At 36.2% G+C, this 26,869-nt stretch overlaps 1 protein-coding gene across 7 annotated transcripts in view; it reads left to right on the top strand.

Moving 5' to 3' along the window:
- The window catches only part of LOC114045814 (glycerol-3-phosphate dehydrogenase, mitochondrial), a 197,641-nt gene extending 173,405 nt beyond the window's left edge, over positions 1-24,236 (top strand). For all 7 annotated transcript variants that reach the window (XM_027865997.1, XM_027865996.1, XM_027865998.1 and 4 more), the window contains 8 exons: positions 9,886-10,020; positions 10,283-10,458; positions 11,133-11,264; positions 12,593-12,751; positions 16,019-16,131; positions 16,227-16,305; positions 16,400-16,498; positions 20,610-24,236. In XM_027865997.1, the coding sequence (XP_027721798.1) occupies positions 9,886-10,020; positions 10,283-10,458; positions 11,133-11,264; positions 12,593-12,751; positions 16,019-16,131; positions 16,227-16,305; positions 16,400-16,498; positions 20,610-20,735 (1,019 nt within the window). In that variant the 3' untranslated portion in view covers positions 20,736-24,236. The remainder of the gene's footprint in view (positions 1-9,885; positions 10,021-10,282; positions 10,459-11,132; positions 11,265-12,592; positions 12,752-16,018; positions 16,132-16,226; positions 16,306-16,399; positions 16,499-20,609) is intronic.
- Positions 24,237-26,869: the final 2,633 nt, after the last annotated feature.

Raw genomic sequence — 26,869 nt, 5'->3', positions numbered from 1 at the left:
TATATATATATATATATATATATATATATATATATATATATATATATCTGGAAGGGACCGCAGAGGCCATTTAATCTAACTCCCTCATTTTATAAATAAGGAAACAGAGCCTACATGATTTTCCCAAGGTCACACATGTAGTAAGTGTTCAGGGGATTTGAATTTAGGACGTTTGTCTCTGGAACTCTTTGCTTTGCTTTGTTCCATTTCCATGCTCTTTCTATTGTACAACATTATCTTGTTGCAGATTCCCATCTGTTGCTTAGAGAATCTTGCTCAAGATGATTTACTTTATTAGATCCTTGGAAAGGGGAATGCTAAATTCTGTAGGTTGTCATCATCACTTTCATTTTACCGATGAAGAAACTAGGTCTCAGAGAGATCAAATGACTTGGTTAAAGTGTCAGAAGGAATATCTGAACCAAGGTCATTTCTGACTCCAATTGCAACATTCTCTACACTGTCTCTCCCAGCTAACTTGCAAATATATGCCATTGGGTTAAGGGACACCCAGGCAGAAAATGAGGCCAAAGCGCAAATCACTCATGAGTCAACATTCCTTTGGCAAATATTTATTGATTTTTACTTGGTTCAAGGCACCATATCAACAACTGTGGAGTATACAAAGAAGCATCCTATTCACTGTGAATCAATGTGACTTTGGGTAAGTCTCTTCATCCATCTGGGCCTCAGTTTCCTCATCTTTAAGAGCAACATCAGGGGAATGATACAAAAGCTTTTCCTTCTTAGAGACCTCCATGGAGGGGCTGCCTTCTTTTAACACAGGGGCTAATTCAGGACTCTTCATCACCCTCATTCAGAGACCTACCACCAAGTCAGCTAGGGGATCCCTTTTTCCAAGTTGATACACATCTACTGTTATTATTCAGCAACAGTTTCACCTGTCCTATGCTATTAGAAAGTAAGGTGTCTCCCAATAATACCACTCCTTAGTCTCCCAAGTCCTTTTTGTGAAGAAGTTATCCAAACCATCCCAGAGGAATTGAGGTCTACCAGTTGTGGGAGACCTGAGCTCCGAACCAATCAGTGAACATTTATTAAATGCCTACTAGGTACAAAGCATTGTGCTAAGCATTAGGAATAGAAAGCAAGGCAAAAGACAGTCCCTAATCTCAAGGAGCTCACATTCTAATTGGGGGGATGGCAACAAGATCCTGTATAAACTATGTCTATATCCATCTTTCTACATACAAAAACACACACACATACACATACATACACACATACAGACAGACAGACCCACACAGAATTAATAAAAGGAAGCACTAGCATTATCAAGAATCAGAAAAAGCTTCTCACAGAATATGGGATTTTAGCTGTGACTTTAAGCCAGGGAAACCAAGAGGCAGAGATGAGGAGGAAAAGCAACTCATGCATGGGAAACATCCAGTGAAAATGTCCAGAGTTGAGTGATGGAGTGTCTTGTTCAAGGAAAAGTCAGGAGGACTTGTTACTGGATTGTCAAATACATAGGTGAGAGCAAGGTTTATAAGGTTCACAAAAGTACTTTCCTTATAATAATCCTATGTATTAATGCAAGAATCATTATTTCCATTTTACAGATGGGAAAATAGGTTGTGAGAGGTGAATGATTGCCTGTGATTGTACAGTTAACAGATGTCATGCCTCTGACACGGGATGAATGTGACCCTATTGTGGTCCCAACATCTCAGTACCCCAATAAACTCTTTTAAGGATATAACTGGCACAACAGTAGCTAGGCTGCATCAATAGGAGTTTCCTTACCACAGCTTTCCAATATCAATTAAATCACAGATCTAGATGACCCTACATGCCTCTCTAACTCCCATTTTTAATGTAGAAACAGAAACTGAATGCAGGTCTTCTGGCTCCAAGTTTAGCACTATTTTGACATTACTAAGGTACTAATGCAGTTGAGTGTTTGTTTGCAAAGCACAATGGATCCTCCCAATTCCTTTGAGGTAGTTGCTACAGTTATCATCACTCCCATTCTGCCAATAAAAAGAATTTCATAGACATTAAGTGACCTGCCCTTGGTACACAGCTAGTTAGTTTCATGGGCAGGATTTGAAACTGGGTCTTCTTGATTTCAAATCCAGCAATTTGCATTTAGTTCTCCATAAGCACTTTTTTTATCCTTAGAAGTTCATGTTGGTAGAGGAGAGGAATCTAAGATCTAAGAAGACTTAGGAAGGGTAGGAGAGAGCCAGGATGGACAGCAATGAATCTGTTCTGATTTGCAGTATTAAAAGTTCCCACGTCCCTGAGATCACCTGTTCACTGGAGCATTGGTACCTGTGTGGTTAGTGGTCTTTAGTTGTGATCAGATTTGCTTCTAAGCAAAGTTATATCAGTTAAAACCATTTCCCAGATAACATCTTCAGTAGGAAGCCTTGGACTCATGTATATGTATGGCATTGGCTTGAGCCTTCAGATGTTACTGAAGACTTCTCTTTAAACCGGCAACAGAGACTGCAGCCAATTAAGATGAAGTACCCTATAGGCTACTTTATATTTTAAGTATTTAATTTTGATATTTTCCTTAACTTGGCATGCAGACGTTCTTTATTTTATAAATAAATTCAATCTCAACACTGTGTTAATATAATTGAAGTGGCACTAAGAACTCAATTCAGTTGAGTTAAAATTCTACCAGCAGCATGCAGTCTCCGATTGTAAACCCAGAGCATTTTATCGAATGTTTTAGAAGTGTGATTTCTGTGCTGTTGATTAAATAAGGTAATGAAAATAGTAATGATAACAGCAACATGTTTATGCATCACTTAGAGGTTTATAAAGCCCTTTACATAATTATTTCACCCTGTAAGGGAAATCCTATAGTTATTTTATCCCCATTTTACAGATGTGGAAACTGAGGCTGAGGGAGGCTAAGCAATTTGCCCACACAACTATCAGCTGTTGGAGGCAGGATCTGAAGTCAGATCTTCCTAAATCTCTGCCAAACCCAGAACTCTGTCCAATCAGATGTGCAATGTATATAGTATTTGACTCAATATTTCTATTTACGTAAAACATATGTTTTTTTAAAATTATATTTTTATCTCTTGGTAGGATAAACATATTATCTATTTTAGGCATTAAAATTCATATCTTTGCCTAATAGATCTAACTTTTAATTTTAAATCTGAGTCTCCTAGCTATGTTAATGTCACAGAATTAGAAACAACAGCAACAACCACCAGGAAGAGGTAGAATTTAATTTTCTGATGGGGAAGGTGAGAATAACTAAAAGAAAATGATTTTGTAGCACTGATGATTGAAAAAGTTGAATATTCTTACCTTTTGTTAAGTTCTTCCAACATTTTTTGAAGACTGTACAAAGTACCATGACTTGACCATCAGTTCAGTTTGACTGGAAAAAATTAATTCCCTAATATATGAGAGGTGCGTTGCTAAATATTGATAGATTCAATTCAGTAAATACCAAACACCCACAATGTGATAGGTCCTAGGGGAAGATAATGTCTTTATAAAACAGTCCCTGTCCTCATTAAGCTTAAAGACTAAGAGGGGAATAAGACACATCCATAGATAACTATGGTATCTATTTGCTTTAGAGAGGTAGAGAATAGAATGTTATTTGAGGTCTGCAGGGGATGGTCTTGGTGATGTCCAGGGGCTAGGAGTAGGGGAAGAGAAGACTTCCTGGAAGAGGTGACATTTGAGCTGGGCTTGAAAGTGTAGGTTAGAGTTTGATAGGCAGAAGGAGAGGGAAAGTATGAATCATACCCTTGATATTAACTACATGATTCTATACAGAGTCAGAAAGGTATAAAGTGTGTACAGGGGCCAAGAGAGTAGTTTATTTTAGTTGAGGTGTATAATAGCTAGATGTAACACAACATTGGTCTGGAAAGGTGGGCATTAATGCAGAGTAAAAGGAGCACGACCTGGAGAACAATTTGTATGGTGATAACAATATTGTTAAAGAGAAACAACTTTGAAAGACTTTAAGAACTCTGAGCACTACAATGGCCAACCATGATTCCAGAGAACACCAGTGAAGCAAGCACTCTTCTACCTCCTGATAGGGAGATGATGGACACAAATTGCAGAATGGGAGATTCATTTTTGGACTTTTGGACACGACCAGTGTGAGAACTCATTTTGCTTAACTATGTTTATTAGTTAAAAGGGTTTTGTTTTTCTCTTTTTTTTTTCATTGGAGGTAGGGAAAGTAGGAGAAGTAGAAGAGAGAGAATGATACATTGTTGTTGATTAAAAAAAATTAAATGAAAACAAACAAATGCCCGAGAAGTGACTTAGGAGAGTGGAGGATCTAGGAATAGAACACAGCCTTTGGGAATTTCATGCTGACCTTTAGTCCTTCCGCAAAAGAGTTGCTCATTGGGGTGAGTACCAACAGGTTTTCCTTACCAGAGTTCCATTGATTTGGTTAGGAGGGAAAAAAAGAGAGGGTGTGTACACACACACACACACACACTGTTGTACATGTATATACATATATATATATATATACACTATATATGTATGTGTGTATATACATATAACATGTGTGTGTATATATAACATGTGTGTGTGTGTGTGTGTATATATATATATATATATATATATATATATATGTATGTATACTAGAGGCAACTAGATGGCTCACTGGATAGAGTGCTGGGCCTGGAATCAGGAACACTCATCTTCCTGAGTTCAGATCTGGCCTCAGACATTAACTGCTGTGTGATTCTGGGCAAGTCACTTAATCCTGTTTGCCTCAGTTTCCTTATCTATAAAATGAACTGGGGAAGGAAATGACAAACCATTCCAATATCTTTGCCAAGAAAACCTCAAATGGGGTTATAAAGACTGAAAAATGACTGAATCTACAATAAGTATGTATATACTAAACATAAATACAGTTTTTCTATGTATGTTTGTGTGGTTTTGAGTACTTTCTTTTCAGAGGATTGAGCTCTCTTTTTCTTTCTCATTCTTCCCATCTCCTCTCTCTTGCCCAGGTCTCTCCAGTGCATCAGTGGTACCTTATTTCCTTTTACAAATTTGAACAGTGATAGAAATTCATAGACATGGAAAATACCAGAGTACTATTTACTGCAGGTTTTTTCCTCACTCCTACCTCCATCCCCCCCAAAAAACCAAACAAAACCAAAAACACCTCATCATAGTTTTGACTCTCCAAGTAAACTAAAGATATCACCCAAAACATTCTCTGCATATTTTCTCCTGGTTGTAGTTAAAATATTCTACTAGTCTTAAGATACCTCACAAAGGAAATTCTGCATCATGGAATTTCAGTATCTCGCATCCCCTTAAGTAGAAAGGTTCTCCCATCTGTCTAATCTAACTACCTCTACTTGAAATATGTAACATTATTTTCTAGATCTTAGCTGTAGAGGAACAGATTATCAACTTCACTATTGTAATTTTTTTTTAATCTGAGTTTTGAAATCCATTAGGTAGCCCTCTGATGTCAATAAGGATTTATGGTATTTAGGACCATTTAATTGAGGCTATTTTCTAATCTTAAGTCTTCACAATTATAACCATTTCTCATACTTATCAGTTTCAATCAATCAGCAAACATTTATTAAGCACCTCCAACGTTGCAGACACTGTGCTAGGCCTTGAGGATACAAGTAATCAATCAATATTTATTAAGCTCTTATTGTGTGCCAGGCAGGCATCTAGATAGTACAGTGAATAGAATGCCAGTCCTGGAGTATGTTTTGGACATACTCCAGTATGTTCGGGAGTTCACATCTGGCTTAGACACTTAATTAGCAGTGTGACCTTGAGCAAGTCACTTAACCCTGTTTACCTCAGTTTCCTCATCTGTGAAATGAGAAGGAAATGGCAAACCACTCCAATGTCATTGCCAAGAAAACCACAAATGGGGTCACAAAGAGTAAGAAATGACTGAACATCAAAATGTGCCAGGTACTGTACTGAATACGTGAATAAAACAATTCCTACTTGCAAGGAACTTAAGTTCTATTGGAAGAAACAATAAGTACATATATAAATATGTACATCATAAATATAAAGTGAATAAATACAAATATGTGCTTCTAGGTCTATTCTACTTTTTCTGCACCCTATTAAAATAAGGAGACAGACACTCTAAGGTTAAATCACTAATAAGTAGTATAGTGGGTTTTTTTTTTTAAACAAAAGTATTACTTCTGGGTCAAGTGAGCAACAAGATGGAGGACTAGACATTTCCTCTTATCTGTATGACCTCAAAACCCCTAACGCAGAAATTATGAGACAATGACAAGACAACTCCATCTGTCTCCATGTACTAGGATACCCAGAATCTAAGAGAAGGTTAAAAAACAAAACCTAAAACCCATGAACTGATGCTCACTGACTCTGAGCTCACTGAGTACTTCTCCCCTACCTCCTGAACCCAGCATAGGCTTATAACAAAACTTAGCCCCTACACTTAGGCTCCCCACTCCCTCTTTCCATTACTACAGAGAATCTGGCTCTAGGCTATGGAAATTTGCTAAGGCTGCAACAGATAGTCAGTGGGGCCTCAGCCCTTCTGTATCAAAAGACTGCTTGGAGTGGCCAGCTGCATAGCACCGATGTTGGCAAAGCTCTGAACTGCCTGTGCCAGGGTAGAGAACTTGCATCACCATCAGCAGCTGTCTGCTGGTGCCACGTCAGAGAACTAAGAAACAAAGAGAGTGAGACAAGTCAGCAGGACAGGACACCGTTTATGTGTGTGTGTGTGGGGGGTGTACAGCACTCTCTCAAGACTGAGGGAAGGAACACAGAATCCAACTGGGGCCAGTGCTGACCTACCCAAAAGTCACTGGAGGCAAAGACAAGGCTGGTGAATGGTAAATTGTCCAATATGGGAGGATGCTGAGATGCTTTTAGATCGAGTCCCTAAGGAAACCACCATCAGAATGAATGGGGGAAAATGAGCGGGAAAAAACAGAAATTACCAAAGATCTCAGGAAGAAGAAAATGCAAAGACCTTGAACATAAGCAGATAAATCAATAAGGAAAATGTGAACAGCAGAAGGAAAAAAGACCTCCACATCTCGTGAACATATTTAGGCCTCAATGCCTAATACTGCAAAATGAAGGGAAATGATCCACCATTTAATGAAACAGAAGATCCTGTGGAATGAGAGAACACGGAATCATAACACAGCATTCCTGAGTGGTTAAAAAGAAAAAAGAGAATTAAGAGAGCAGAGTTTATGTCCTGCACAGCAAAAATAACAGGCAGAATTGAAAAATTGGAATCTGTGATGGCAAGACTCACCAAAGAAACAAAAAGGAGAACAATAGAATGGGAATACAAGTATATAGAAGTGAAGGCCAATCTAGAAAACAAGAAGCAAAAAATCAATAACATCAAAAGAAAATATACCCATTATGCAAGCAAAACATACTGATCTTGAAGACAGGATATGTTGAGAATAATCTAAGGATTATAGGTCTCCCAGAAGTGCATGACAGGACAAAGAACCTTAACACCATTAGTGCAAGATATAATAGAAGAAAACCACTCAGGACTTCTGAACACAGAAAATTAAATATTAATTGAAAGAATTCACAGATCACCTCCAGAAAAAAAAAACAAGGTGGCAAACTCCAAGACACATAATAATTAAATTTAACAATTCAATTTAGAAACAAGTTCTGCAAGCAATGAGGAAAAAGACCTTCAAATAAAAATTAAAAAAGGAAATTCATAAACTTCGACTATTCTGTACCTACCAGAAAACATAAGAGTGAATGTGTTCTGAAGTACAGTGGGGTTCAGTATGCAGCCCAGGATGACTTCTGAAAAAAAGATGGATGTTCAATAATAGACACTTGAAACATTTTTAGAACTTTTCCAAAAAGAAATAAAACCAGAACTGATGAGGTTATTGGTTCTTGAATACCCCAAACAACAAATATAAGAGGAGTGAATAAATGCAGGCAGCAGCTGTAACAGAATGATAGCAGAAAGACTAGTAAGAAACTTTTGTCTAAATAAATAAACAAAGAGATAGGAGTGAAGGCAGAAATCTGGTGGAGGTGACAGGAATGGAGCATTATGAGCAGAACCTGGTGACACCTGAATCAGGGTTTGTTATGTGGAACTACATTACAGCCTGGGAGGGTACATGCAAGTGGGGAGTGAGTAGGGGAGAAATTTGTTCTGTGACATTTGGATTCAGGCAAAGGGCCACACTTGAAGACCTAGAGGGCCACATGTGGTCTCTAGGCTGCAGGTTCCCCACCCTTGGCCTAGAATATAAGCTGTGATTGGATGAGGAATACAAAGAAAAGAGAGATCAGATGGTTATAGGGGTCATGAATCAGAGAATGACAGTCTAGAGTAGATAGAAGGAAGATGCAATAATGAATAGAGTGGGAGAAATCCTTTTTGAGAAAGGGTGTAAAAATGAAAATTTAAAAACTAATGAACTGGACTATATGAAGGGGAAGACAAAGAGGAATCTGCTTGATTAAGAAGGAAAAATGTGTGGAAGGGATTATATATCCAGATAAAAGCAGGAGAGAAAAAGGATAATAATAGTAATAAGCAAAACCCCAAAGGGAAAGGAGTAGCAAATGAGAGAATGGGACCAGAAGTGAGGAGAAGAGAGCCAGTGGAAATGGGACCATCTCAAAAAAGATTAAGGTAAAACAGTTGTTATGATGGAGAAAGTTCATACAGAGAGGCCACATGGTGTGATGGAAGGAATATTAAACTTGGAGAGTCATTACAGTTTAATGGAAAGAGCGTTGGAATTGGAGTTCAAATACTGGCCCTGTTCCTTTTACATATGTGACCTTGGGTCAGTCACTAACCTCTCTGGGCTTCAGTTTCCTCTTTTGTAAAATGAGGCATATTGAACTAGATCACCTCTATGGTCATTTCTGTCTCCAAATCTGTGAGCCTGCAGTTCAATAGACACATGATTTTGACCTCTGACCCTAGCTAGGTGACATTTGGCAGGTGAAGTTACCTCCCTGAGCCAGTGTTCTCATCCATGAAATGTTCTCATCCGTGAAATCATACTTGTACTGCTTACCTCTCAGGGTTATTTGAGAGAAGTGCTTTACAAAATTTTGATCATCTATGCAAATATACATTATATTTAGACAGTGCCATGTTCTTAAAGGATACAGGTATCTATTCAAAAAAACTTTTCCCCTAAAAACTATATTCCTCAAACATGAAATGGAAGGAGTTAACATAAAGGTGGTAGCAGCAGTAGGAAAGGAGAAGTAACAAGAAAGAATAGTGCCTGGCGCATAGTAGGCACTTAATAAATGCTTCTTGACTTGGAAAAAATATTGAAAGGATTCTCATAGGAAGAAAAACTGTTAAATGGTAAAAAATTCTACAGTCCCTATATTTGTCTGGTTAAATAAAATTTTAAAGGAACTTTGTTTTCTTTCATAGGAAATAGGAAAAGGAGTAGGAAAGAGAAAGGTCCTTAATGAGTTATGGGGTTCTTGAATTTCAGGAGTACTTTGGGGGGCAGTTCCTTCTACCAGGTACCTCTACCTGGTGGGATGTTGATAGCTAGTTTCTCTTGATTATTATCTGATCCCCATCAGCATTTCCTCAAGTGCCAGACTTTTTTTTTTTAATGATAATTTTGCTCAGGCTAATACATTTGAGCATTAATAGGATCATTACTTTAATTCATATTCATTATTACCTCTAGATTGTTTCTCCATCCAACTTGGCACCTGGCCAATCATTTCCATCTTATATTTAAAGCTATTTCCCCTTTCTGAGTCCACATTATTTTCCTTCTGTTTCTGTTGATTGTAACTTCATCCTACTGTTTAAAAATTTCTGGAGTTTTCTTGACGCACTAATGAATTACCACCCTCAGCCTTTATTTTTATTCTCCACAGTGAGAAGAGGAGATGTCCTAGCAGCTTGGAGTGGAATTCGGCCCCTGGTGACAGATCCGAAGTCTAAAGACACCCAGTCAATCTCTCGAAATCATGTTGTTGATACCAGTGAGAGTGGCCTTATTACTATAGCAGGTATGGGAAATTGAACTGGTGTTTCTTGAAGCTCAGATGATGGTCTCCAGTGAAAAGATTCCTACCTTGTGGGATCTGAATGAATGCCATTAAGAATGTCTGAATTGTTGCCATTATTGCGATCTGAATTAATGCTATTATGTTGTATTGCTATCTAAACCATGACCAAATGAATCACTTTATTACTAATGAAATTAATAACTGGTTAATTTTAAAAAAATCAAAATCTGGTGACTTATTTGCTTATACATGTTGTTTTTAGGTGGAAAATGGACAACTTACCGTTCTATGGCGGAAGATACTGTAGATACTGCTGTCAAAAATCACAATTTTAAAGTTGGGCCAAGTAGAACAACTGGCCTTTATCTGCAAGGTGGTAAGGATTGGAGCCCTACTCTGTACATTAGACTGGTTCAGGATTATGGACTTGAAAGTGAGGTATGTGTTTATTGCTTTTCATCTTCCTCTTTGCTTAAATAGATAATGATAAGAACAAAATCGGCCAGAGAGTGCCCTTTCTTGTGCATAGTTACATTTGCTGAGTACACATTTATGAGTAATACGATACTATGGTACCCAATAAGCTTTAATGAGAGAGAGAGAGAGAGAGAGAGAGAGAGAGAGAGAGAGAGAGAGAGAGAGAGAGAGAATGAATGAATGAATAAATCTCTCTTTTATTCAGGGCACCTTATAACCTGCATTCTTTCTGCATCAATTCCATAATAGATTTTCTGACTATATTTTCCCCTTTTGTTTTATCTGTTTATTTTTTTGAACAGTTGGCATGGCATCCTAAGTTTGTTACTTCTCAAGACCAATTGAATCTATTCTTCAGATGTGATCCTAGAGGTAGACTGAAGCTGAAGTATCATTACTCACTGATAACAGTGATACATGCTTCTTAGCTTTAGTGCTAGTCTAAGCATCCGGAGCTCAGGGAGTGTCCTCCTACACAATCAAAATCTAATACTCTCCTAAACCGATTTGTTACATGCCATGGGAACACTTGACAAGAAGTCCTTACATATGTTTTTTGTTTGCTTGTTTTTTTCTTTTTACCTAGGAGGTGCTGATATTCAAGGTCTTTGCCTAATGTGATTTCCTTTCTATAGGTGGCTCAACATCTTGCTTCTACTTATGGTGACAAAGCCTTCGAGGTAGCCAAAATAGCAAGTGTAACTGGAAAAAGATGGCCCATTGTTGGAGTACGGCTTGTGTCTGAATTCCCATACATTGAAGCAGAGGTATGAGGTTGGCTGCTTCTCAATGACCTATTTTCCCTTGGTGTCTGTGATGAATTCCACTCACTTTTATTGTGATTCTCCTCCTCCCTCAAATTAAGACATTGCTGGTTCTAAGGTTTAGTCTTCTTGAACATCTGCCAGAATCTGAAATAAGTGGCCATACAACTGTCATCTTTGTGGTTACCTTTTACATTTAATTCTAAAATTTGGGAGGATAGGGGTAGTAATATGAATTAAAGCAATAACAAGATACTGACAAAATTCTTTCTGTCCTTCAAGGACCAGCTTAAGTCACTGCTAACATTAAGCTTTTCCAAACCACTTCAATTCATAGTGATTTCTTGCTCTTCTGATCTCCTAGCACTTATCTGTACCACCTTTTGACATTCACATTCTACCTTGTGATATTTCTTATGATGTTTTAAATTGTTATTTAAAGTTTTCATGTGTTTATACATTGTTTGCCCGAAATAAATATTAATTCCTTGAGGGCAGGAGTATTATCTTATACTTTTTGTATCTCCCATAACACCCAGCACTGTTTGCAACTATGTGCTCAATCAGTATTTTATTGTTGATATGCTAATTTTATTGTCATCATAAGGAATGTATTAAGTGTGTGTATATATGCACACACACACACATATATATATATATGTATACATACATACATACACACACACACACACAAAATTCTTACTATTTGGTTATTTACGATCCAAGACAGGAAATACTATGGAGACTAAATTAAAGAAGTCTACAAATCATAGGAGTATAAGGGTTGGATAGGATAAGAATTATAGGTCATAGATTTAGAGCTAAACAGGACCTCAGAAGCTGTGTTTCATCCAAACCTTCTATTTTACATGTGAAGAAACTGAGGACTAAGATCTCATAGAACTGGGATTTGAATCCTACCTTCTGACAGAGATTTGTTGCTCTTTCTACTGTATCTGACCAAAGAACAAATAAAAAGAATTGAGTAAATAGTATTCATATTATGCATAAGCAGAGGGTACTCACTTTTCTGCTCATATAAGAAGATGGCAATTGAGAGGCAGGGGAGATTTGCATATATATGCCAGGTTATATTGAGAGCGAAGCTGCTCCTTTTCCAAGGAGTCAACTTTTCAAACTGTGGTTTGTCAGGAAGAGTGAAGTCATAGGCACTGTTACTGCTCATCTTAAACCAACTAGGTGACCCAACAGTATAAAACCAAACTTTTATCTTTCATGTACATGCATGTTTATGTGGGGGTTTTTTTGTACATGGCCAGTTGCCTTTAAACCTTTGGGTACAAAATAACTTTAAAAAATGTCAAACACAGGTGAAATATGGAATCAAAGAATATGCATGCACTGCAGTAGATATGATTTCACGCCGCACTCGACTTGCATTTCTGAATGTCCAGGCTGCAGAGGAAGCTCTACCTAAGATTGTTGAACTGATGGGAAGGGAACTGAATTGGAGTGAGGAAAAGAAAAAGGTATTGAATACAGAATTTTACCACCACATCTCTCCAATAAGCACATTGGCTCTCAGATAAAACACTTGGCTACTCTGTTGTGTTAGTGGGTGTTAGAGCATTCTCCATTAGATCTTTATACATTTTCATTGAAAACCTTCTTAGAATGTACCATGTAGTCAAACTCCTGTTTTCTGCCAATTACCTTTTCCCCTTTGGTAGCAAAAATGTTTTTATAGATGATTCTCTTAACAAGCAATATGAAATGATGGCCCCATTCCCAGACCTTCAAGTGCTTATTCAGTGAAGCCTCGTTTTAGATCCTCTATCCTCAGGCCAAAAGAAAGCCAATTTTTTCTAAGCCAAGGCTTAGATATAAAGAAGTGGTCTTACATATCACTATTAGGGATGAATCTGAGAAGGATAGTGTCTCAGTAGGAAAGTTTTTTATTACTTTATTTTCATCTATTTCAATTAGCTTCAACCATAGTAATTTTCAGAAGCGCAGACTTACTCATCTACCTTGATGCCATTGTCATGCATACAGGAAATAAAACCACTGTAAAACAAGGCCAAGAGCAAGTTTTGGTCTAACTCATTAGCTGTAGCCCTAAATGATTGGGATGACTTAATTTGCATTAAGAGGAAACAATAGAAAAGGTAAATACTTAAATTCACCACGTCCAGACTCAAACTCATTGTTTTTACTTTAGACCCTTCATCTATACTTCCTTATTTCTTTTGGGGGGCACCAACAGCTTTCTGGTCACTCAGGTTTACAAAATCTGAGTCATTTAGGGATGACTTTTTCTCATTCCCTGTAGCCAGCTGGTTGCTAAGTCTCTTCAATTCTGCCTCCACAATATTTTTGTCTCTCTACTCACATGGCTAACAATCCTAGCTGGGGCTAGCAGCATGGGATCACAATTAGGTAGAACCCTGGACCTGGAGTCAAGAAGAGCTGAGTTAAATTCTGGTCTCATAAACTTACTAGCTGTGTGAGACTGGGAAAGTTGTCTAGCCTCTGTCTACCTTAGTTTTCTGAACTGAAAAATGGGCATCATCACAGCACCTACCTCACAGAATTATTTTGAGGATAAAATAATATTTATAAAGCACTTACTATAGTGGCTAGCATGTAGTAGGCATTTAATAAATAACTTTCCCCCTTCCTTTCCCCTTGTCTTCATGGGATGGTAGATTTAAAATTGGAATGGATCTTATTTTACATATGAAGAAACTGAGGCTCATAGAGGATAAGTGACTTGACTGTGGTCACACAATTAATAAGGTTCTGAGGCAGGATTTGAACCTAGGTCTTCCTGATTCCAAACCCAGTCCTCTACTAACAAGCTGTTTTACATCTGAGCTGTTCTAATATCCTTCTAATGTGATCTTTCCTCTAGTCTGTCTCATCTCTAGTTTCTGATCCACTTAGCTGCCAGATTGATATTCCTGAAGAACAGATCTAACTCCATTAACCCCCTACTCATGAAGATTCACTGGTTTCCATTCATCTCTAGAATTAAACATAAATTTCTATTTGGCATTGAAAGCCAAACTTCCAGTTGCTAGCATCCTCCTCTACTCCTTTGTATTTGTTTTGTATGTGGTTTGTGTATGTTGTCTATGGTTTGCATTTATTTATCTGTATTTATGTCTTTACCCTCAGAAATATAAACTTCTTGAGGGCAAAAATTATTTTCTTTTGTCTTTATATTCCAAATGCTTTATAGAGTGCCTAGCAGAGAGTGAATGCATAATCGATGTTTGTTGAATAAATTAATACTAGCTCTTTGTAACCATAGTAGTCAACATATGGTGAATGATGTGATCAGAATGGTATACAGTGGGCCACAATCCTTCTGATTATTAAATTCAAAATAAAATTCAACAAACATTTATTAAACCCATACTATGTGCCAAGCACTGTTAGACATCAAGAAAAAAGGGCCTATTTTCTGCATATGTGTGCACACATAATTTTAATACAAGATAGGGAGAAGTGCAAGCAAAGGAGAGATTCAGGCCAAGGGAAATCTGAGAAGGGAAAGAAAGGAAACACATGAAAGGCTTAACAAAGAAGGTGGCATTAAAATTAAGGGAGAAAAGGTATTTTTGAATTCCAAGCCTAATAGAAGGGCTTGAAGGATAGATTTAAGCTTTTTGTTTTCTTTGTACGAGTTCTGTACCTAGTTTGTGCTGAAAAATATCTGTTAATCCTTTCCCAAACTCTTACCTCCAACACTCCCAAGGAATGAGAATTCAAAATAAATCCACTGCCTCCCAGTGGGTGGAATGTGATCAGTCTAGTTCGTAGAATTCTCTTCCTCCATCTCACTTCCCACAGTCTGAATTCCTGGCACAAATTGAATCAGCATCTCCTCACAACCAGATCTCAGGGCTCTCATTCTATTCCTGCACATTCAGATCATTCCACCCATAACTTTGTGGTGAATCAATAAGCCACAGTCCTTCTACATTGTAGAATGTTAGGGAAGGCACAGGAATACCCATCTTTCTATGTAGTTTTGAGAAGTAACTAGATGTTATCATGTCACTGGGGACTTATTTGGTTATTTGACTAGTACAGCTTTTTGCACATATACTGAAGCAATAAGTATTTATTGATGGATGGATGTACTCATAAGATGGAAACTGAAAAGATCCTATTCCATCCCTTGATCCTATTTTTTTCAATACTTCCATCAAAGTCCTAACGCCAGATTTCCTGCATTCCCACGTCATATTGTGACATCATTTTCACTCCTTGTGAAATGATGAGCATTGGAGTAGTTTGTACCGTCTCAATTAAGTACTTGCTCACTTTAAACCATTGCTAACATTATATTTGAGATGCCAACAGACACCAGATATGATAAATAATTTTGGATTCAATGAAGAAATACTCCTTCCTTCCTTTTATTTTTTAGGGGAATTTTTTCTTTTGTTCTTTCTTTTTGGTGAGGCAATCAGGGTTAAGTGACTTGCCTAGGGTCACATAGCTAGTAAATGTCAAGTGTCTGAGTTCGGATTTGAATTCAGGTCCGACTCCAAGGCCTGAGCTCTATCCACTGCGCCATCTAGCTGCCCCAACTTAGGGGAAATTTTTAAACAGAACTTAGACTTTGGAATTTCCTCTCCTTGACAGTAGGAATTACTTCACATTTGTCTTTGGTGCTTCCAGTTCTTTGTATGGTGCTGGGCACACACATACTGTAAGGGCTTATTAAATACATGTTGATTGATTGGATTGATAGAGCTTTGGGGATTTGATCTGTGTTTTAGGAGGAACTTGATTGTGCAACAAGATTTCTTTACTATGAAATGGGCTACAAGTCTCGGTCAGAGCAGCTAACGCCCTGTTCTGAAATTAGCCTACAGCCTGCTGATATTGAGAGGTACATTCACCATCTTTTAAATTTCCTTCACTCCGAATTTTAAAAAAGATTTCTAATATGAGCAAAGTTTTCCATTAATGATCATTATTTTTCAGGTACAAAAAGAGATTTCACATGTTTGATAAAGAGCAAAAAGGCTTTATTACCATAGTTGATGTTCAGCGTGTGCTAGAGGTAACTTTCTTTGTTTGGACTTTAGAATCTTTAAAATAATAGAAAGCTAGAATTTGTGATTCATTAATTCTACCTCTACTTTTCTTTCATTTAGAGTGTCAATATTCAAATGAATCAGAATACACTACATGAAATTCTCAATGAAGTAGATTTGAATAAAAATGGATTGGTTGAACTCGATGAGTTTTTGCAGGTGAGTTGTGGCTGTTTCTTTTTTTTTAAATGACAAATGACAAAAAAAATTAATAACCTGAAAATATCTTCTTATCTCTGAAAGGTCACATTATTTAACTTGTTCTAAGAAATAGACCACTAAGTACACATAGTTGGTATTGCCTTTTACCACTGAAAAATGAAGTAGATTAAAAGTCAGAAATGCATTTGTGTGTGTGTGTGTGTATGTGTGTGTGTGTATGTGTGTGTGTGTGCATGTGTGTGTGTTTTGATTGGACCTGTGATTTGATTGGTTTAGGAAACTGCCTGGTGAGGAAACTCCCTTTCCAATGAGGATCAATACCTTCTTTTCTGCTTATAGTATTAGAGAATTGCCTAGATACCTGAGGGGTTAAGTGATTTGGCCAGGGTCACTCAGTCAGAAGTGAGACTTAAACATGGTCTTCCTGGCTTCAAGACTTTCTTTTCATCCACGACAGTATGCTCTGTACCTGTGTATGCAGGCCCACTCATACACATCCATCTCTTTTCTCTCTCTCTCACACACACACACACACACACACAAGCATATATGTGTATACATATGTACACATACAGAAACATTTTGAGGGCTTGAGGAAGGAGGAGACTAGAAATGTTTCAGGGAGAAATCAGAAAAAGCCTTCTATCTGCCTATATCTATATTTGTGAATATAGAAAAATCAGTGTCCATAGCTTTCTCAAGTAGTCTATATGAGCTGATGAAGAGCCTCTGTGATATAAAACATTTTTTCTTTTTTCTTAGTTATTCATGTTTCTCATAATTAAAAGAACAAACCACTCAAATATATTGGGCCATTTAGATTAAATATGGCTCTGAATAGGGTTAAGGGCTTAACCCAGGACCATATTTTTTTTTTTAAGAACAGATCAATATCCCTTTTAGAGTAGCCATTGCCCAACTTTACCAGATGACCCAACATGTCTTTAGATACATTTAATATCTTAAATATGCATTATTTAGCACTTAAAAAACAAAAAGAAACAAAACTGTGTTGTAGGCTTTTAGGTATTACTTATGCTTCAAGAAACTTGAAAAGCAACCCAAAGGGAAAAAAAAATGTATGTTTTAATTTCAAGGCCCTATCTATGATCACATATAATTCAAATATTTATGTTCTTTGTAATTCCATACTTGGGTCCCAATTCTTTAATATATTAATTGATGATAGGAACTTCACATTTTCACTCCATAAGGCAACTGGGCATGAAGATCATTAATCCTCATAAATATCTCTAAAGAAGGAAATAAAATAAAGCAAGATGACCAGCACTGTATTTGTATCTATCTACCTTACTCTACTTATGAAGAGTTTATTTGTTCCTTACTGGTTAGGTTTGTTTTTGTAGTCTTTCTTGGGTAGGTATTTCAAATGACTGCCAGGTTCTTGTTGCATCATGGCAATGATGAATGCCGAACATGAGGTAAATTAATGCTGGGGATTTTGGTCAATGTCAGCCCTTTCTTCACTGTGTCAAGTTAAACAAACAAGATCAAGGCAAAGGAAATGGTAATTGTCTCTCTGGAGATGAGCTGCAGATAAGAGCATTGTTGAATCTAAATGTAAAAAATTTCCACAGGTTGTGTCCAGCATTACAAAAAAGAGTTTCATCCCTGTAAAACCTAGTTCTTTAACTAAAACAGGCTTCAAAATAAATCCAGGCTATCATTTTGACTTTTAAAATGGAAACCACATGATGCCTTTTCTTTGTAATTTTCAGGAAAATTAAAAAAAATTTTTATAGATTTTTGGAAAATGTTCCATCAAGTAAAATCACGTACTTTCTGCCATGTTAAAAATCCTTTTAAAAAATTTAGTGTTGAAAAAACTAATATTTACATTGTACTTGAAGAGGGCCTCACAGAGGGCTTCCTTCACAAAAATCACTACCCCATTTTACAGATGAGAATACCAACATTCCGTGAGGTTGAATAATTTGCCCTCATTGATATGGGGAATGAATCATCAGAGTCAGAATTTGGACAGAGGTCTTCTAACTCCAGTCCCACTAAGCTTTGTTTAGAAATCCAACATCATAGATGGCATGAGTTGTGGTGTTTAGTACTTGAGTTAATTTGAATGGAGCATAGTTGAAAAAAATTGATGCTAAATTGATGCTCTTTCTACATGTTTTATTATAGAATCTCTTGGTGATCAGGCTTTAACTTTTCCAATTATCCATGAAAACAAATCTGTATTCTAAATACAAATGCTATAAGTACTTTAAAGCCTTTTTTTAAAAGTTAAAGATAATATATCTTATTGGATCCATAGAAACCTGTAATAGTTTCTCCATATAAAATGATATTTGAGTGCTTTTAAAATTGACAATGGATCATAACAGAAGATAGTATTTTAGATATGACACCATATTCAAATTGACTCTAGTTAAAAAGATAACTTTCACTCAAGATGATCATTTGTTGCAATAGAGTTTAAGTAATTTGTAGACTAATAGTCTAAGCAATAAGCTATTTATGTAAGAATTTGTTTTTATGTCTTCAGCTGTTAAAACTCTAGAAGGACCACAATTAAAGAATACCTCAGAAGACCAAGCTATATCAGCTGATGCAATGCATTTGCACATACTGGGTAGGATGAAAAGTTTTATTTCCAAGTAAAATTATATATTTACTTATAATTCTTTGTATTTAAAGTGCATTTGAACAGATAGGGGAAATTGAAATAAATTATAGTAAATTATAAAAAAAAGATTTAAAAATTCGTGTGTCAGTTGACACACCTGGTTCTTCTAGTGTTTTAATGGTTTGTGCCAAATAATGAGCATGGGATGTCTTCTCTAAAATGGTCACAAGTGATTGAAAACAAAGTTTGTCTTATACCCTTTAACCCCCACCCCCTACTGTGACTCTTTCTTTTTAACATAGGGTAGATTCTAGCTTGATGTGGAAGTAGGCTAAAAATCTTTCCTTTTTCTGAAGATATATAGCCTAGATTTATCTTAATCTTATTGACTAGAAAGACTATTTCTAGACAATCCTTTTGTTTGAACAGTCATAGATGTATGAGTCTACAACTTGGGGGCTCAGGATTTTGGGGCTCTGTTGCAATTAACAATCCAAACCTTTGAAATAATGCCTTATGAAACACTCTTTGGTGTTAGGATCTGAATAGTCCATTTCTATCCTTGGAAGTTGTTAATATATAAAAGGGATGAAATGTGAAATCCAAAATGTGTAAATGTATTAAAGAGCACTGTAGTCAGTTGTATTTCAGGTGTGGTTAACGGCCAGAGCTATCAAGAAATAAAAAGAAAAGTTATTGGGGAGGATAGAAAGAGGGAAAGCAAATCATAAAAAAAAACTGGCAAGTCTTGGGCAGGAAAAAGGAAAAAAAAACACATACAACATAATTGCCTAGTGCTTTCTACATGAAAATGTCCTTTGCAGCTGAGTGCGTGTAATTTTGAGACTAATTCTGATTTTATCCATTGGATAAAAAAAAATTAACTAAAATCTGAGCACTGGAGTTTATTAATTCTTTAAGGTAGATCTTTGGGTCCAGTTCAAGGACTTAAATGAAAATTACTTTGAAAAGTCTTTAAGGAATTTGACTTTAGAAATATTGAAGGAGTCAAGTACACTATCATTCACCCACATTCCACTTGTTAAATATGGAGTCACTGATATGTGGATTGTTTTGTCTTTATCCTATCTCTAGTATTGCTTTACATTTTTCCAAATGAAATTTAAAATCCAAGATTTAAGATACTCTCAAACACTCAAGTGCTTTGAACACATAGAGGAGTAACAAGTAAGGTTAGCTGTCAAAGACAGATGATTTACTGGATAGACGTTTCTGTCGAAATGATCTACCTCCCTTCCTGTTTGAAATTCACCAAAATGGAAGCTTTTTTTTTTTTTTTTGCTTCTGCTGTCTGTAGCACCTGCTATGGTTTTTGATAGAGACCTCATTTATCTCAGCTTACAGTTTTAGTAACTATTAAAGTGCTGTTCAGAATTGAATGAGCTGGCCGTGGGGTGTGTGTGTGTGTGTGTGTGTGTGTGTGTGTGTGTGTGGTGTAGGTGTATATGTATGTTTTAACGTCTCAAATGCTTTTTCTTTAAGCTGATGAGCGCTATTCAAAAAGGAATGGTATCTGGAAGCCGTCTAGCAGTACTCATGAAGACTGCAGAAGAAAGTCTGGGTTCAAGAGCTCCCATTCCAGTGGATAGGAGTTGTGGAGGATTGTGAGTCTGAACAGTTCACAAAACAAAAACAAAAACCAGCAAACATGGAAAAACAACAGCAACAAAGCACTATGCTAGAAACAACTAGGAACAACTCTTAGTTCTCCAAACTAGTGGATGTGTATAGCTGCTTTTTTTTTTTAACCACTGGAAACATTCCAAAGCTCTAAGATATCTCTGTGTATGCCCTTGATACATATTTGCCATTCAGCATAGCCTATAAGAGAGGCAGTTTACCTTTATTTTTCATGCAGATTCTAATACTGTACTTCTGGCCTGATAGACTAGACATGCTTTTCTCAGTTCTCAAAGCCGAATGTTTTGGCAGAAATTCAAGGAAGAACTTGGAAGAGATTTGCTGACACATACCTGTGTTCATTAAACTTTTAGATAGCCTTTACTCTTGAAAAAGAAAGGGCATGCAGAATGACCCCTTTGGAAATGATACTGTTTCTGAGGATTTCTTCCTTCTGCCTTGTTCCCTCTGCCTCGCATTCACAATATTGTTCAATTTTCTATCTCAGGTGTGACTGCCAAAACTAAAAAAAGTTTAGATCTGGTTTCAGGAGTAAGTTACAAAGAGAAACTGAAAGCTTCCCAAATCACAGGTATAGATAAGGATAGCATTGACATTTACTGAATCTTACAGTGATAGTTTCATCTCGGCAGTTCATTTTTTTTTCAGTGGCTGCTGGTTTTCTTTGACTGCTGAAGTTGCCAGGAAGATCCTTGATTTCTTTGCTTTGAGACTAGCATGGAAGTGGCACATTTGGATATAGCAAGGATGAGCCCAAATTTTCCATCTCCTTATAGTAGTACTATAATGGTAGAAATGTATTTCTACAAGCACATGTTTAAAAAAAAAAGGCACAAGTTTCAAGCCCTAGATCTTACCTATGAGTGTGTGATATTGTCTAATATTGGTTTAGACTGATCCCTGTTGCACTGGTTTTGCTCACTTAGCAAAGAAATGGGGGGGGGGAGTAGAAATAAAATATCTTAGTTTGCTCTGATTCTAAATATTAACCACAAGCACAGAGTTGCATTGTTTTTTTTTAAATCCTTAAAAGTATTTTCCCTTTTGTCCTCTTATAGAAAAAAAACTTGACATTTTAAGTAAGGACGGTTTAGGAATATTTTTGCTGCTACTTGGTTCTAGTTGTGCTCCCTTCATCTGGTAGTTTGTCCCTTGGCCCTTCCCAGTGTGAATTGAACCCACAGAAGCTTTTGCAAAGATCAGGTTCTGTATATAGAAGCAAATATCACACTTTGATGGCAGCTCTTACTACCATGATTGGAAATCTTAGTTATAAAAAACTGGCACACAAGTTGACAAACCACAGCACAGCAGTCTTTTCTGTTAACATAAGATCAGATCTTAATGCCTCTCTCTTAGTATTTATGTCACCATTAAGACTGTGAATGGTGAGATTCAAAAAATAGTAGTATGCCTCAAAATAGAATTTTTAAAAAGACCACTTATGTTCTGTAAACATTTATTAAGTGATTACCACTTGCATGGCACTATACAAGGCTACAGAGATGGAAAACAACCTGCCCACAAGGAGCTTAGGTTCATGTGTTTGCCACAAGGGAGTATGAAACCAAAACCAAGGTAGCGATACTTCTAGAAGTCACTGTGATATTCTTTTCTTTCAAAATTACAGCCAATATTTTTAATAAATGATGGCTGAAATAGGGCAATTCAGCATTGTTTTCAAAACATTATGAATTTCTCTGTCTAAAGCTAAGTAAACTCTAACAGACGGAAAAGTTATTTTTAAAATATATTTTTTATGCGTGTGTGCCTCTGGGATGAAATATTGTAATATTGTATGTTTGGTTTCCCTCTCTTTCTCTTCCTCTAGTTAAATCAAGATAATGATGACTTGTATCTCCCTGAACCTAATACAGTAGGAAACTGACTTCTTTTGCTTAGGAACCTGCAGATCCTTTTGCCAGATCTGCATTTGTTAAATAGGCCTTGTGCATGTTTAGCTGTGTGTGAGGTCTTGTATCAGTTTTCTCCTAAAGTCTACTGATTCTGAACCTGTATTTCTTCACAAGATCCAGACACCTGTTTTGGGAATTGGCTGGTGCCAAACTTTTTTTTTAACTATGAATAAAGCAAACAAGTATTTTGTGTCATGTCTAAATGAACATTTGAGGGCTTACCAGATAATAATTTTTGGACAAATCAAGTACTTCCTGAAACCTGTTCCAGTTAGTCCCACAAACTGACTTTTGAGATCCTTTTTAAAGAGGTTCAGCTGAAAAAAAAATCCTGTATGTAGTGAACACTTTATAGGCTATGGCTAAAATTAGTTTCCCCACTATAGTTGTAGCAATAGTGATAACAGAAGACTAATTTATAGGCCATAGTTGTTTGCCACATACCCCATGTACCATTTCTTGCTTTCAATCAATGTATCTTGAGTGGAACCTCGGGATTTCTACTGCATGCTCCTTTATTCTGCTAAATTCTGGCTTTGTTTGGCCTTTCCTCATGGTATGTGGAATGCTAGCTGTATCTTGTTCTATGGCAAAAATTGCACTCTTATTTGTGAGATGTTAAAAAATGCAAGGATCGATCATTGAATTAATTATCCCACATTTTATGTATTTAAGAAAAAGCTGTTGGCATATGAATGTAATAATGGTGAAACCCAATGCAGTTGTATCTTTGTACTGTTTTGCATTATTTCAGTCCTATGGGTGGTCCAGGGGAGAACTGTCCTTATTATGTGTGAAACCAGAAACAAAATACTGACAGCTACAAGCTCTGTGCTGGCCTGGATAGACAAACTGCATGTTTTTACATGTGGCACTTTTATGTATTATGTAGGTTATTGTTCTAGATTGGACTGTTAAATACTGTGTTTGAGGCTGGGTTGTCATTTTTATAACTGTCTTGGTGTTTTATTGCCATTATTTATTACTTTTGATATACAGAATGAGCTGCATGCATTTATAGAGCAATAAGAGGATGTATTTAATGTGCCTTGTTTTTAACTGAATAAGAACTGAAAGCATGAATCAATAAAACTGATTAAAATGGTCCATTCACTGGCATTTTGATGTTCCTGGCAGTCACAGAAATAACTTTGATTAGTCCTGAAGTTAAAAAAAAAGTTTGAAAAATGTTTTAAGAAACTATATTTTTAGAATGACATTTACTTGTTAATTTTTTCTAGCTCTGAATTTTGCAATGCTATATCAGAAGTGAAATCTCTGCATTAGACAGATTTAATTTTTATGAGATAGCCTGAATTATTTGTATTAATTTGTAGCTGAAGCCTTTGGGGTATGAGTTCTGTATTTGTGCAATCCTGTTTTAAAATTACATCCAGCCTATTACAGCACTGTTGGGTTTTTTGTCAACCAGAGCCTTTCTGACTAAGCGTTCCCATGCACACTGATGAATTTTATCATAACTAAAATCAATAGAAATGAATGGGAAAGATTACATAATCCATTTTGATCATCTTACATGTCAAGTTAGTGCAGGGATGCCAAGTGTTGATAAATGCTCTGACGGAAAAAATGCTATATATTTTCATTGTCAGTAAATCAGTAAAGCTCTTATCAGTTTAAACACAAATTTTAGAATGCCTGTATTATTTTATAGGTTTTTAATTCACACATATAAAAGAGAACATCTCCTGCACTTATAGTTTAGACCTGCTGCATGAAAGCATTGTGTGTTCAAGTGCATATGTGCTCTTCGGAAGATTCCATGAAATTGTTGTGAGAACACTTAGAAGTATGAGCTTATAGACAGGCTTGTAACAAAGGATAGTCTGTTCGATGTCTGGAAGAAACTTGTCAGTGGAAAACGTTTTTTTCCACTGAGCTTTTGTGTCAAATCCTAGAAGATTTAAAATATGCCAGAATATGTTGATCTTACCTTTTAAAAACAATCCAAAATTTAGTATATTCAAAGGAATAGGAAATATAACATTGTCATCAGTATTTTTAGTTGGTGTCTAAACTGAATACATCTTACCTGTCCCAGTATTCAGCTAATGATATGGTAAAGTTGGAAAAATCAGCAGAATCCATGGTACTCTCACAAGGAAAGGATTTCTATTTTATTAAGTAGAGTTAATGAGGCTTTTGTGAATTTCCTTTATTTTTTAGGCCCTTGATTAGTGACCTAACTTAGGAACAGAAATGCAGACAGCAAGATATAAAGGGGGCTTTGATAACTCCGGAGATGTTCTCACAGATACTAAATAGAGCAGAGAATTTTGTATGTAGAACTTTTCCTAAGTCTCAGTATAGTTTTTCAATCCCTTAGTTACTTAGCCTATAAGAATTGATTTGTTTGAGCTATGTAAAATATTGCCTTAAGGGAATTAACAGGACAAAGCTTCAATTTTTCATATGTATATGTGTACATATATATGTATATGTGTGTATATATATATATATATATATGTATATATAATAATAACTAACATTTATACAGCCAGGCAGTATGCTAAGCACTTTACAATTATTATCCCACTTGGGCCTCACAGCAACTCTTGGAGGTAGGTCCTATTATATCCCCTTTTTACAGATGAGGAAACACTTGGCATTGAAGTGCCCTGTATCTTAGGACCCTAGATTAGAGGACAAATCCTGCCTGCCAGTTCCTTCTTACCTGTTGAGTTTTTATATCCTAACCAGTTGAATCTACAGTTTCAGTAAAATTTAAGGTATTTACCCTGCCTCACTAATACCTGCAAATTTTTAAGTTAATAGAAATAAAGAATGAAAACCATAATCAATGTTTTGTACATTTAGAGCCTGGTACTTGATATAAATATTTGAAAAAGCTTGGAACTAAGGTGATTTAGCCATTGGGCATATGTGCTCAATATACCTAATTATATATGGTAGCAAAAACTGCTACCTTAAAATAAACAAACGAAAAAACCCTCACTCTTAAAACCCAGCCCTCATAAATTAGGTAATATAGCACAGCTAGAAGGTTTTAAAAACTTTTCAAATTGATTTCTACAATTTATATTGTTTTTGTTTATTGATTTAAGCCTTCATTTGGGGATGGATGCCAGGAAGAGGATAGTAGACTTTCTTTGGGCATAGGTGCTGTAAGATAAATATACTTAAGGAGATTTTCCTTTAGAGTAGGGGGCCACTTTTTCATAGTAATATATATTTTTTTGGTGCTGTTATATTTAGCTTGATGTTGGATTCCCCCCCCTCCATTTCTTTAACTAAATATGGCACCTTTAATCTGGTTTTACAAAGCTACCTTCATCTGTTTGTCTATGTGATGCAAATGTAATTAGCTTGATCACTGTATCTGACACACACACCGATTTTACTCCTTTTACTTTAAGTCAAACTTGAAGGGCGAAGCAAGCAGTTCCTTCTCTGCCACCATCTTCCATTTCCCTTAGAATAGCGATTCCTCTCCTTAATTTGCTCTGTTGGTTAGAATTGTTCTCTCGCTACAGCAATGAGATTCATTTTTTTTTGTTTTGTTTTTGCATTCCTACCATTAATTGATTCGCAATTCATTTTTATGCATGCTGAGTTTTTCCTGTCGAAGTTAAGAAGCTGTAAATTTCAGATCTATTGAAATGACAGTGAGAAATATTTCATTTTACCCCATGAATCATTTGCCATCCTTATTGCAGAAAAATGGCAAAATTATGGTGTGCCATGTTTTCAGAAATTACTATGTTTTTCCCATCCCCAGTTCATTTCATTATTTGTTTGGAAACACTGTGAGATTAAGAAATTGAAACTCTCTTGATCAACAATGCTGGTTTTACAGATGGCTAACCAAAATGACATACTAGAACAACTTATTTAATTCTAATAATGTAAGGAATTCGATGCATGTATAAAATAAAATAGTTTTACGCTCTAAACATTGCTTAAGCATAAAGTAGTTTCACAGACATGCTAGTAATAGTAAAAACGGGAAATATTGCTGAATTCTTTAAATAATGCATATAATTTTCATTGGGTTGCATATGTCAAAGTAGTCATTTATGTCCTGAAAGGTGTATGCTTTGCACTAGGTATTTGAACACTATTAAAAAATCATGCCTTCTTCAAAAAAGAACAAATCATAGGTTTGCATTTCACATATGATCTAGAATGATAATGTGAAAAGCA

This window comes from Vombatus ursinus, unplaced genomic scaffold (assembly GCF_900497805.2).
Source record: "Vombatus ursinus unplaced genomic scaffold, bare-nosed wombat genome assembly UNPS02014779.1, whole genome shotgun sequence".
In the NCBI taxonomy this organism is placed as follows: Eukaryota; Metazoa; Chordata; class Mammalia; order Diprotodontia; family Vombatidae; genus Vombatus; species Vombatus ursinus.
Note: the sequence above shows the minus strand (reverse complement) of the source record. Positions and strands in the feature narration are given on the sequence as shown.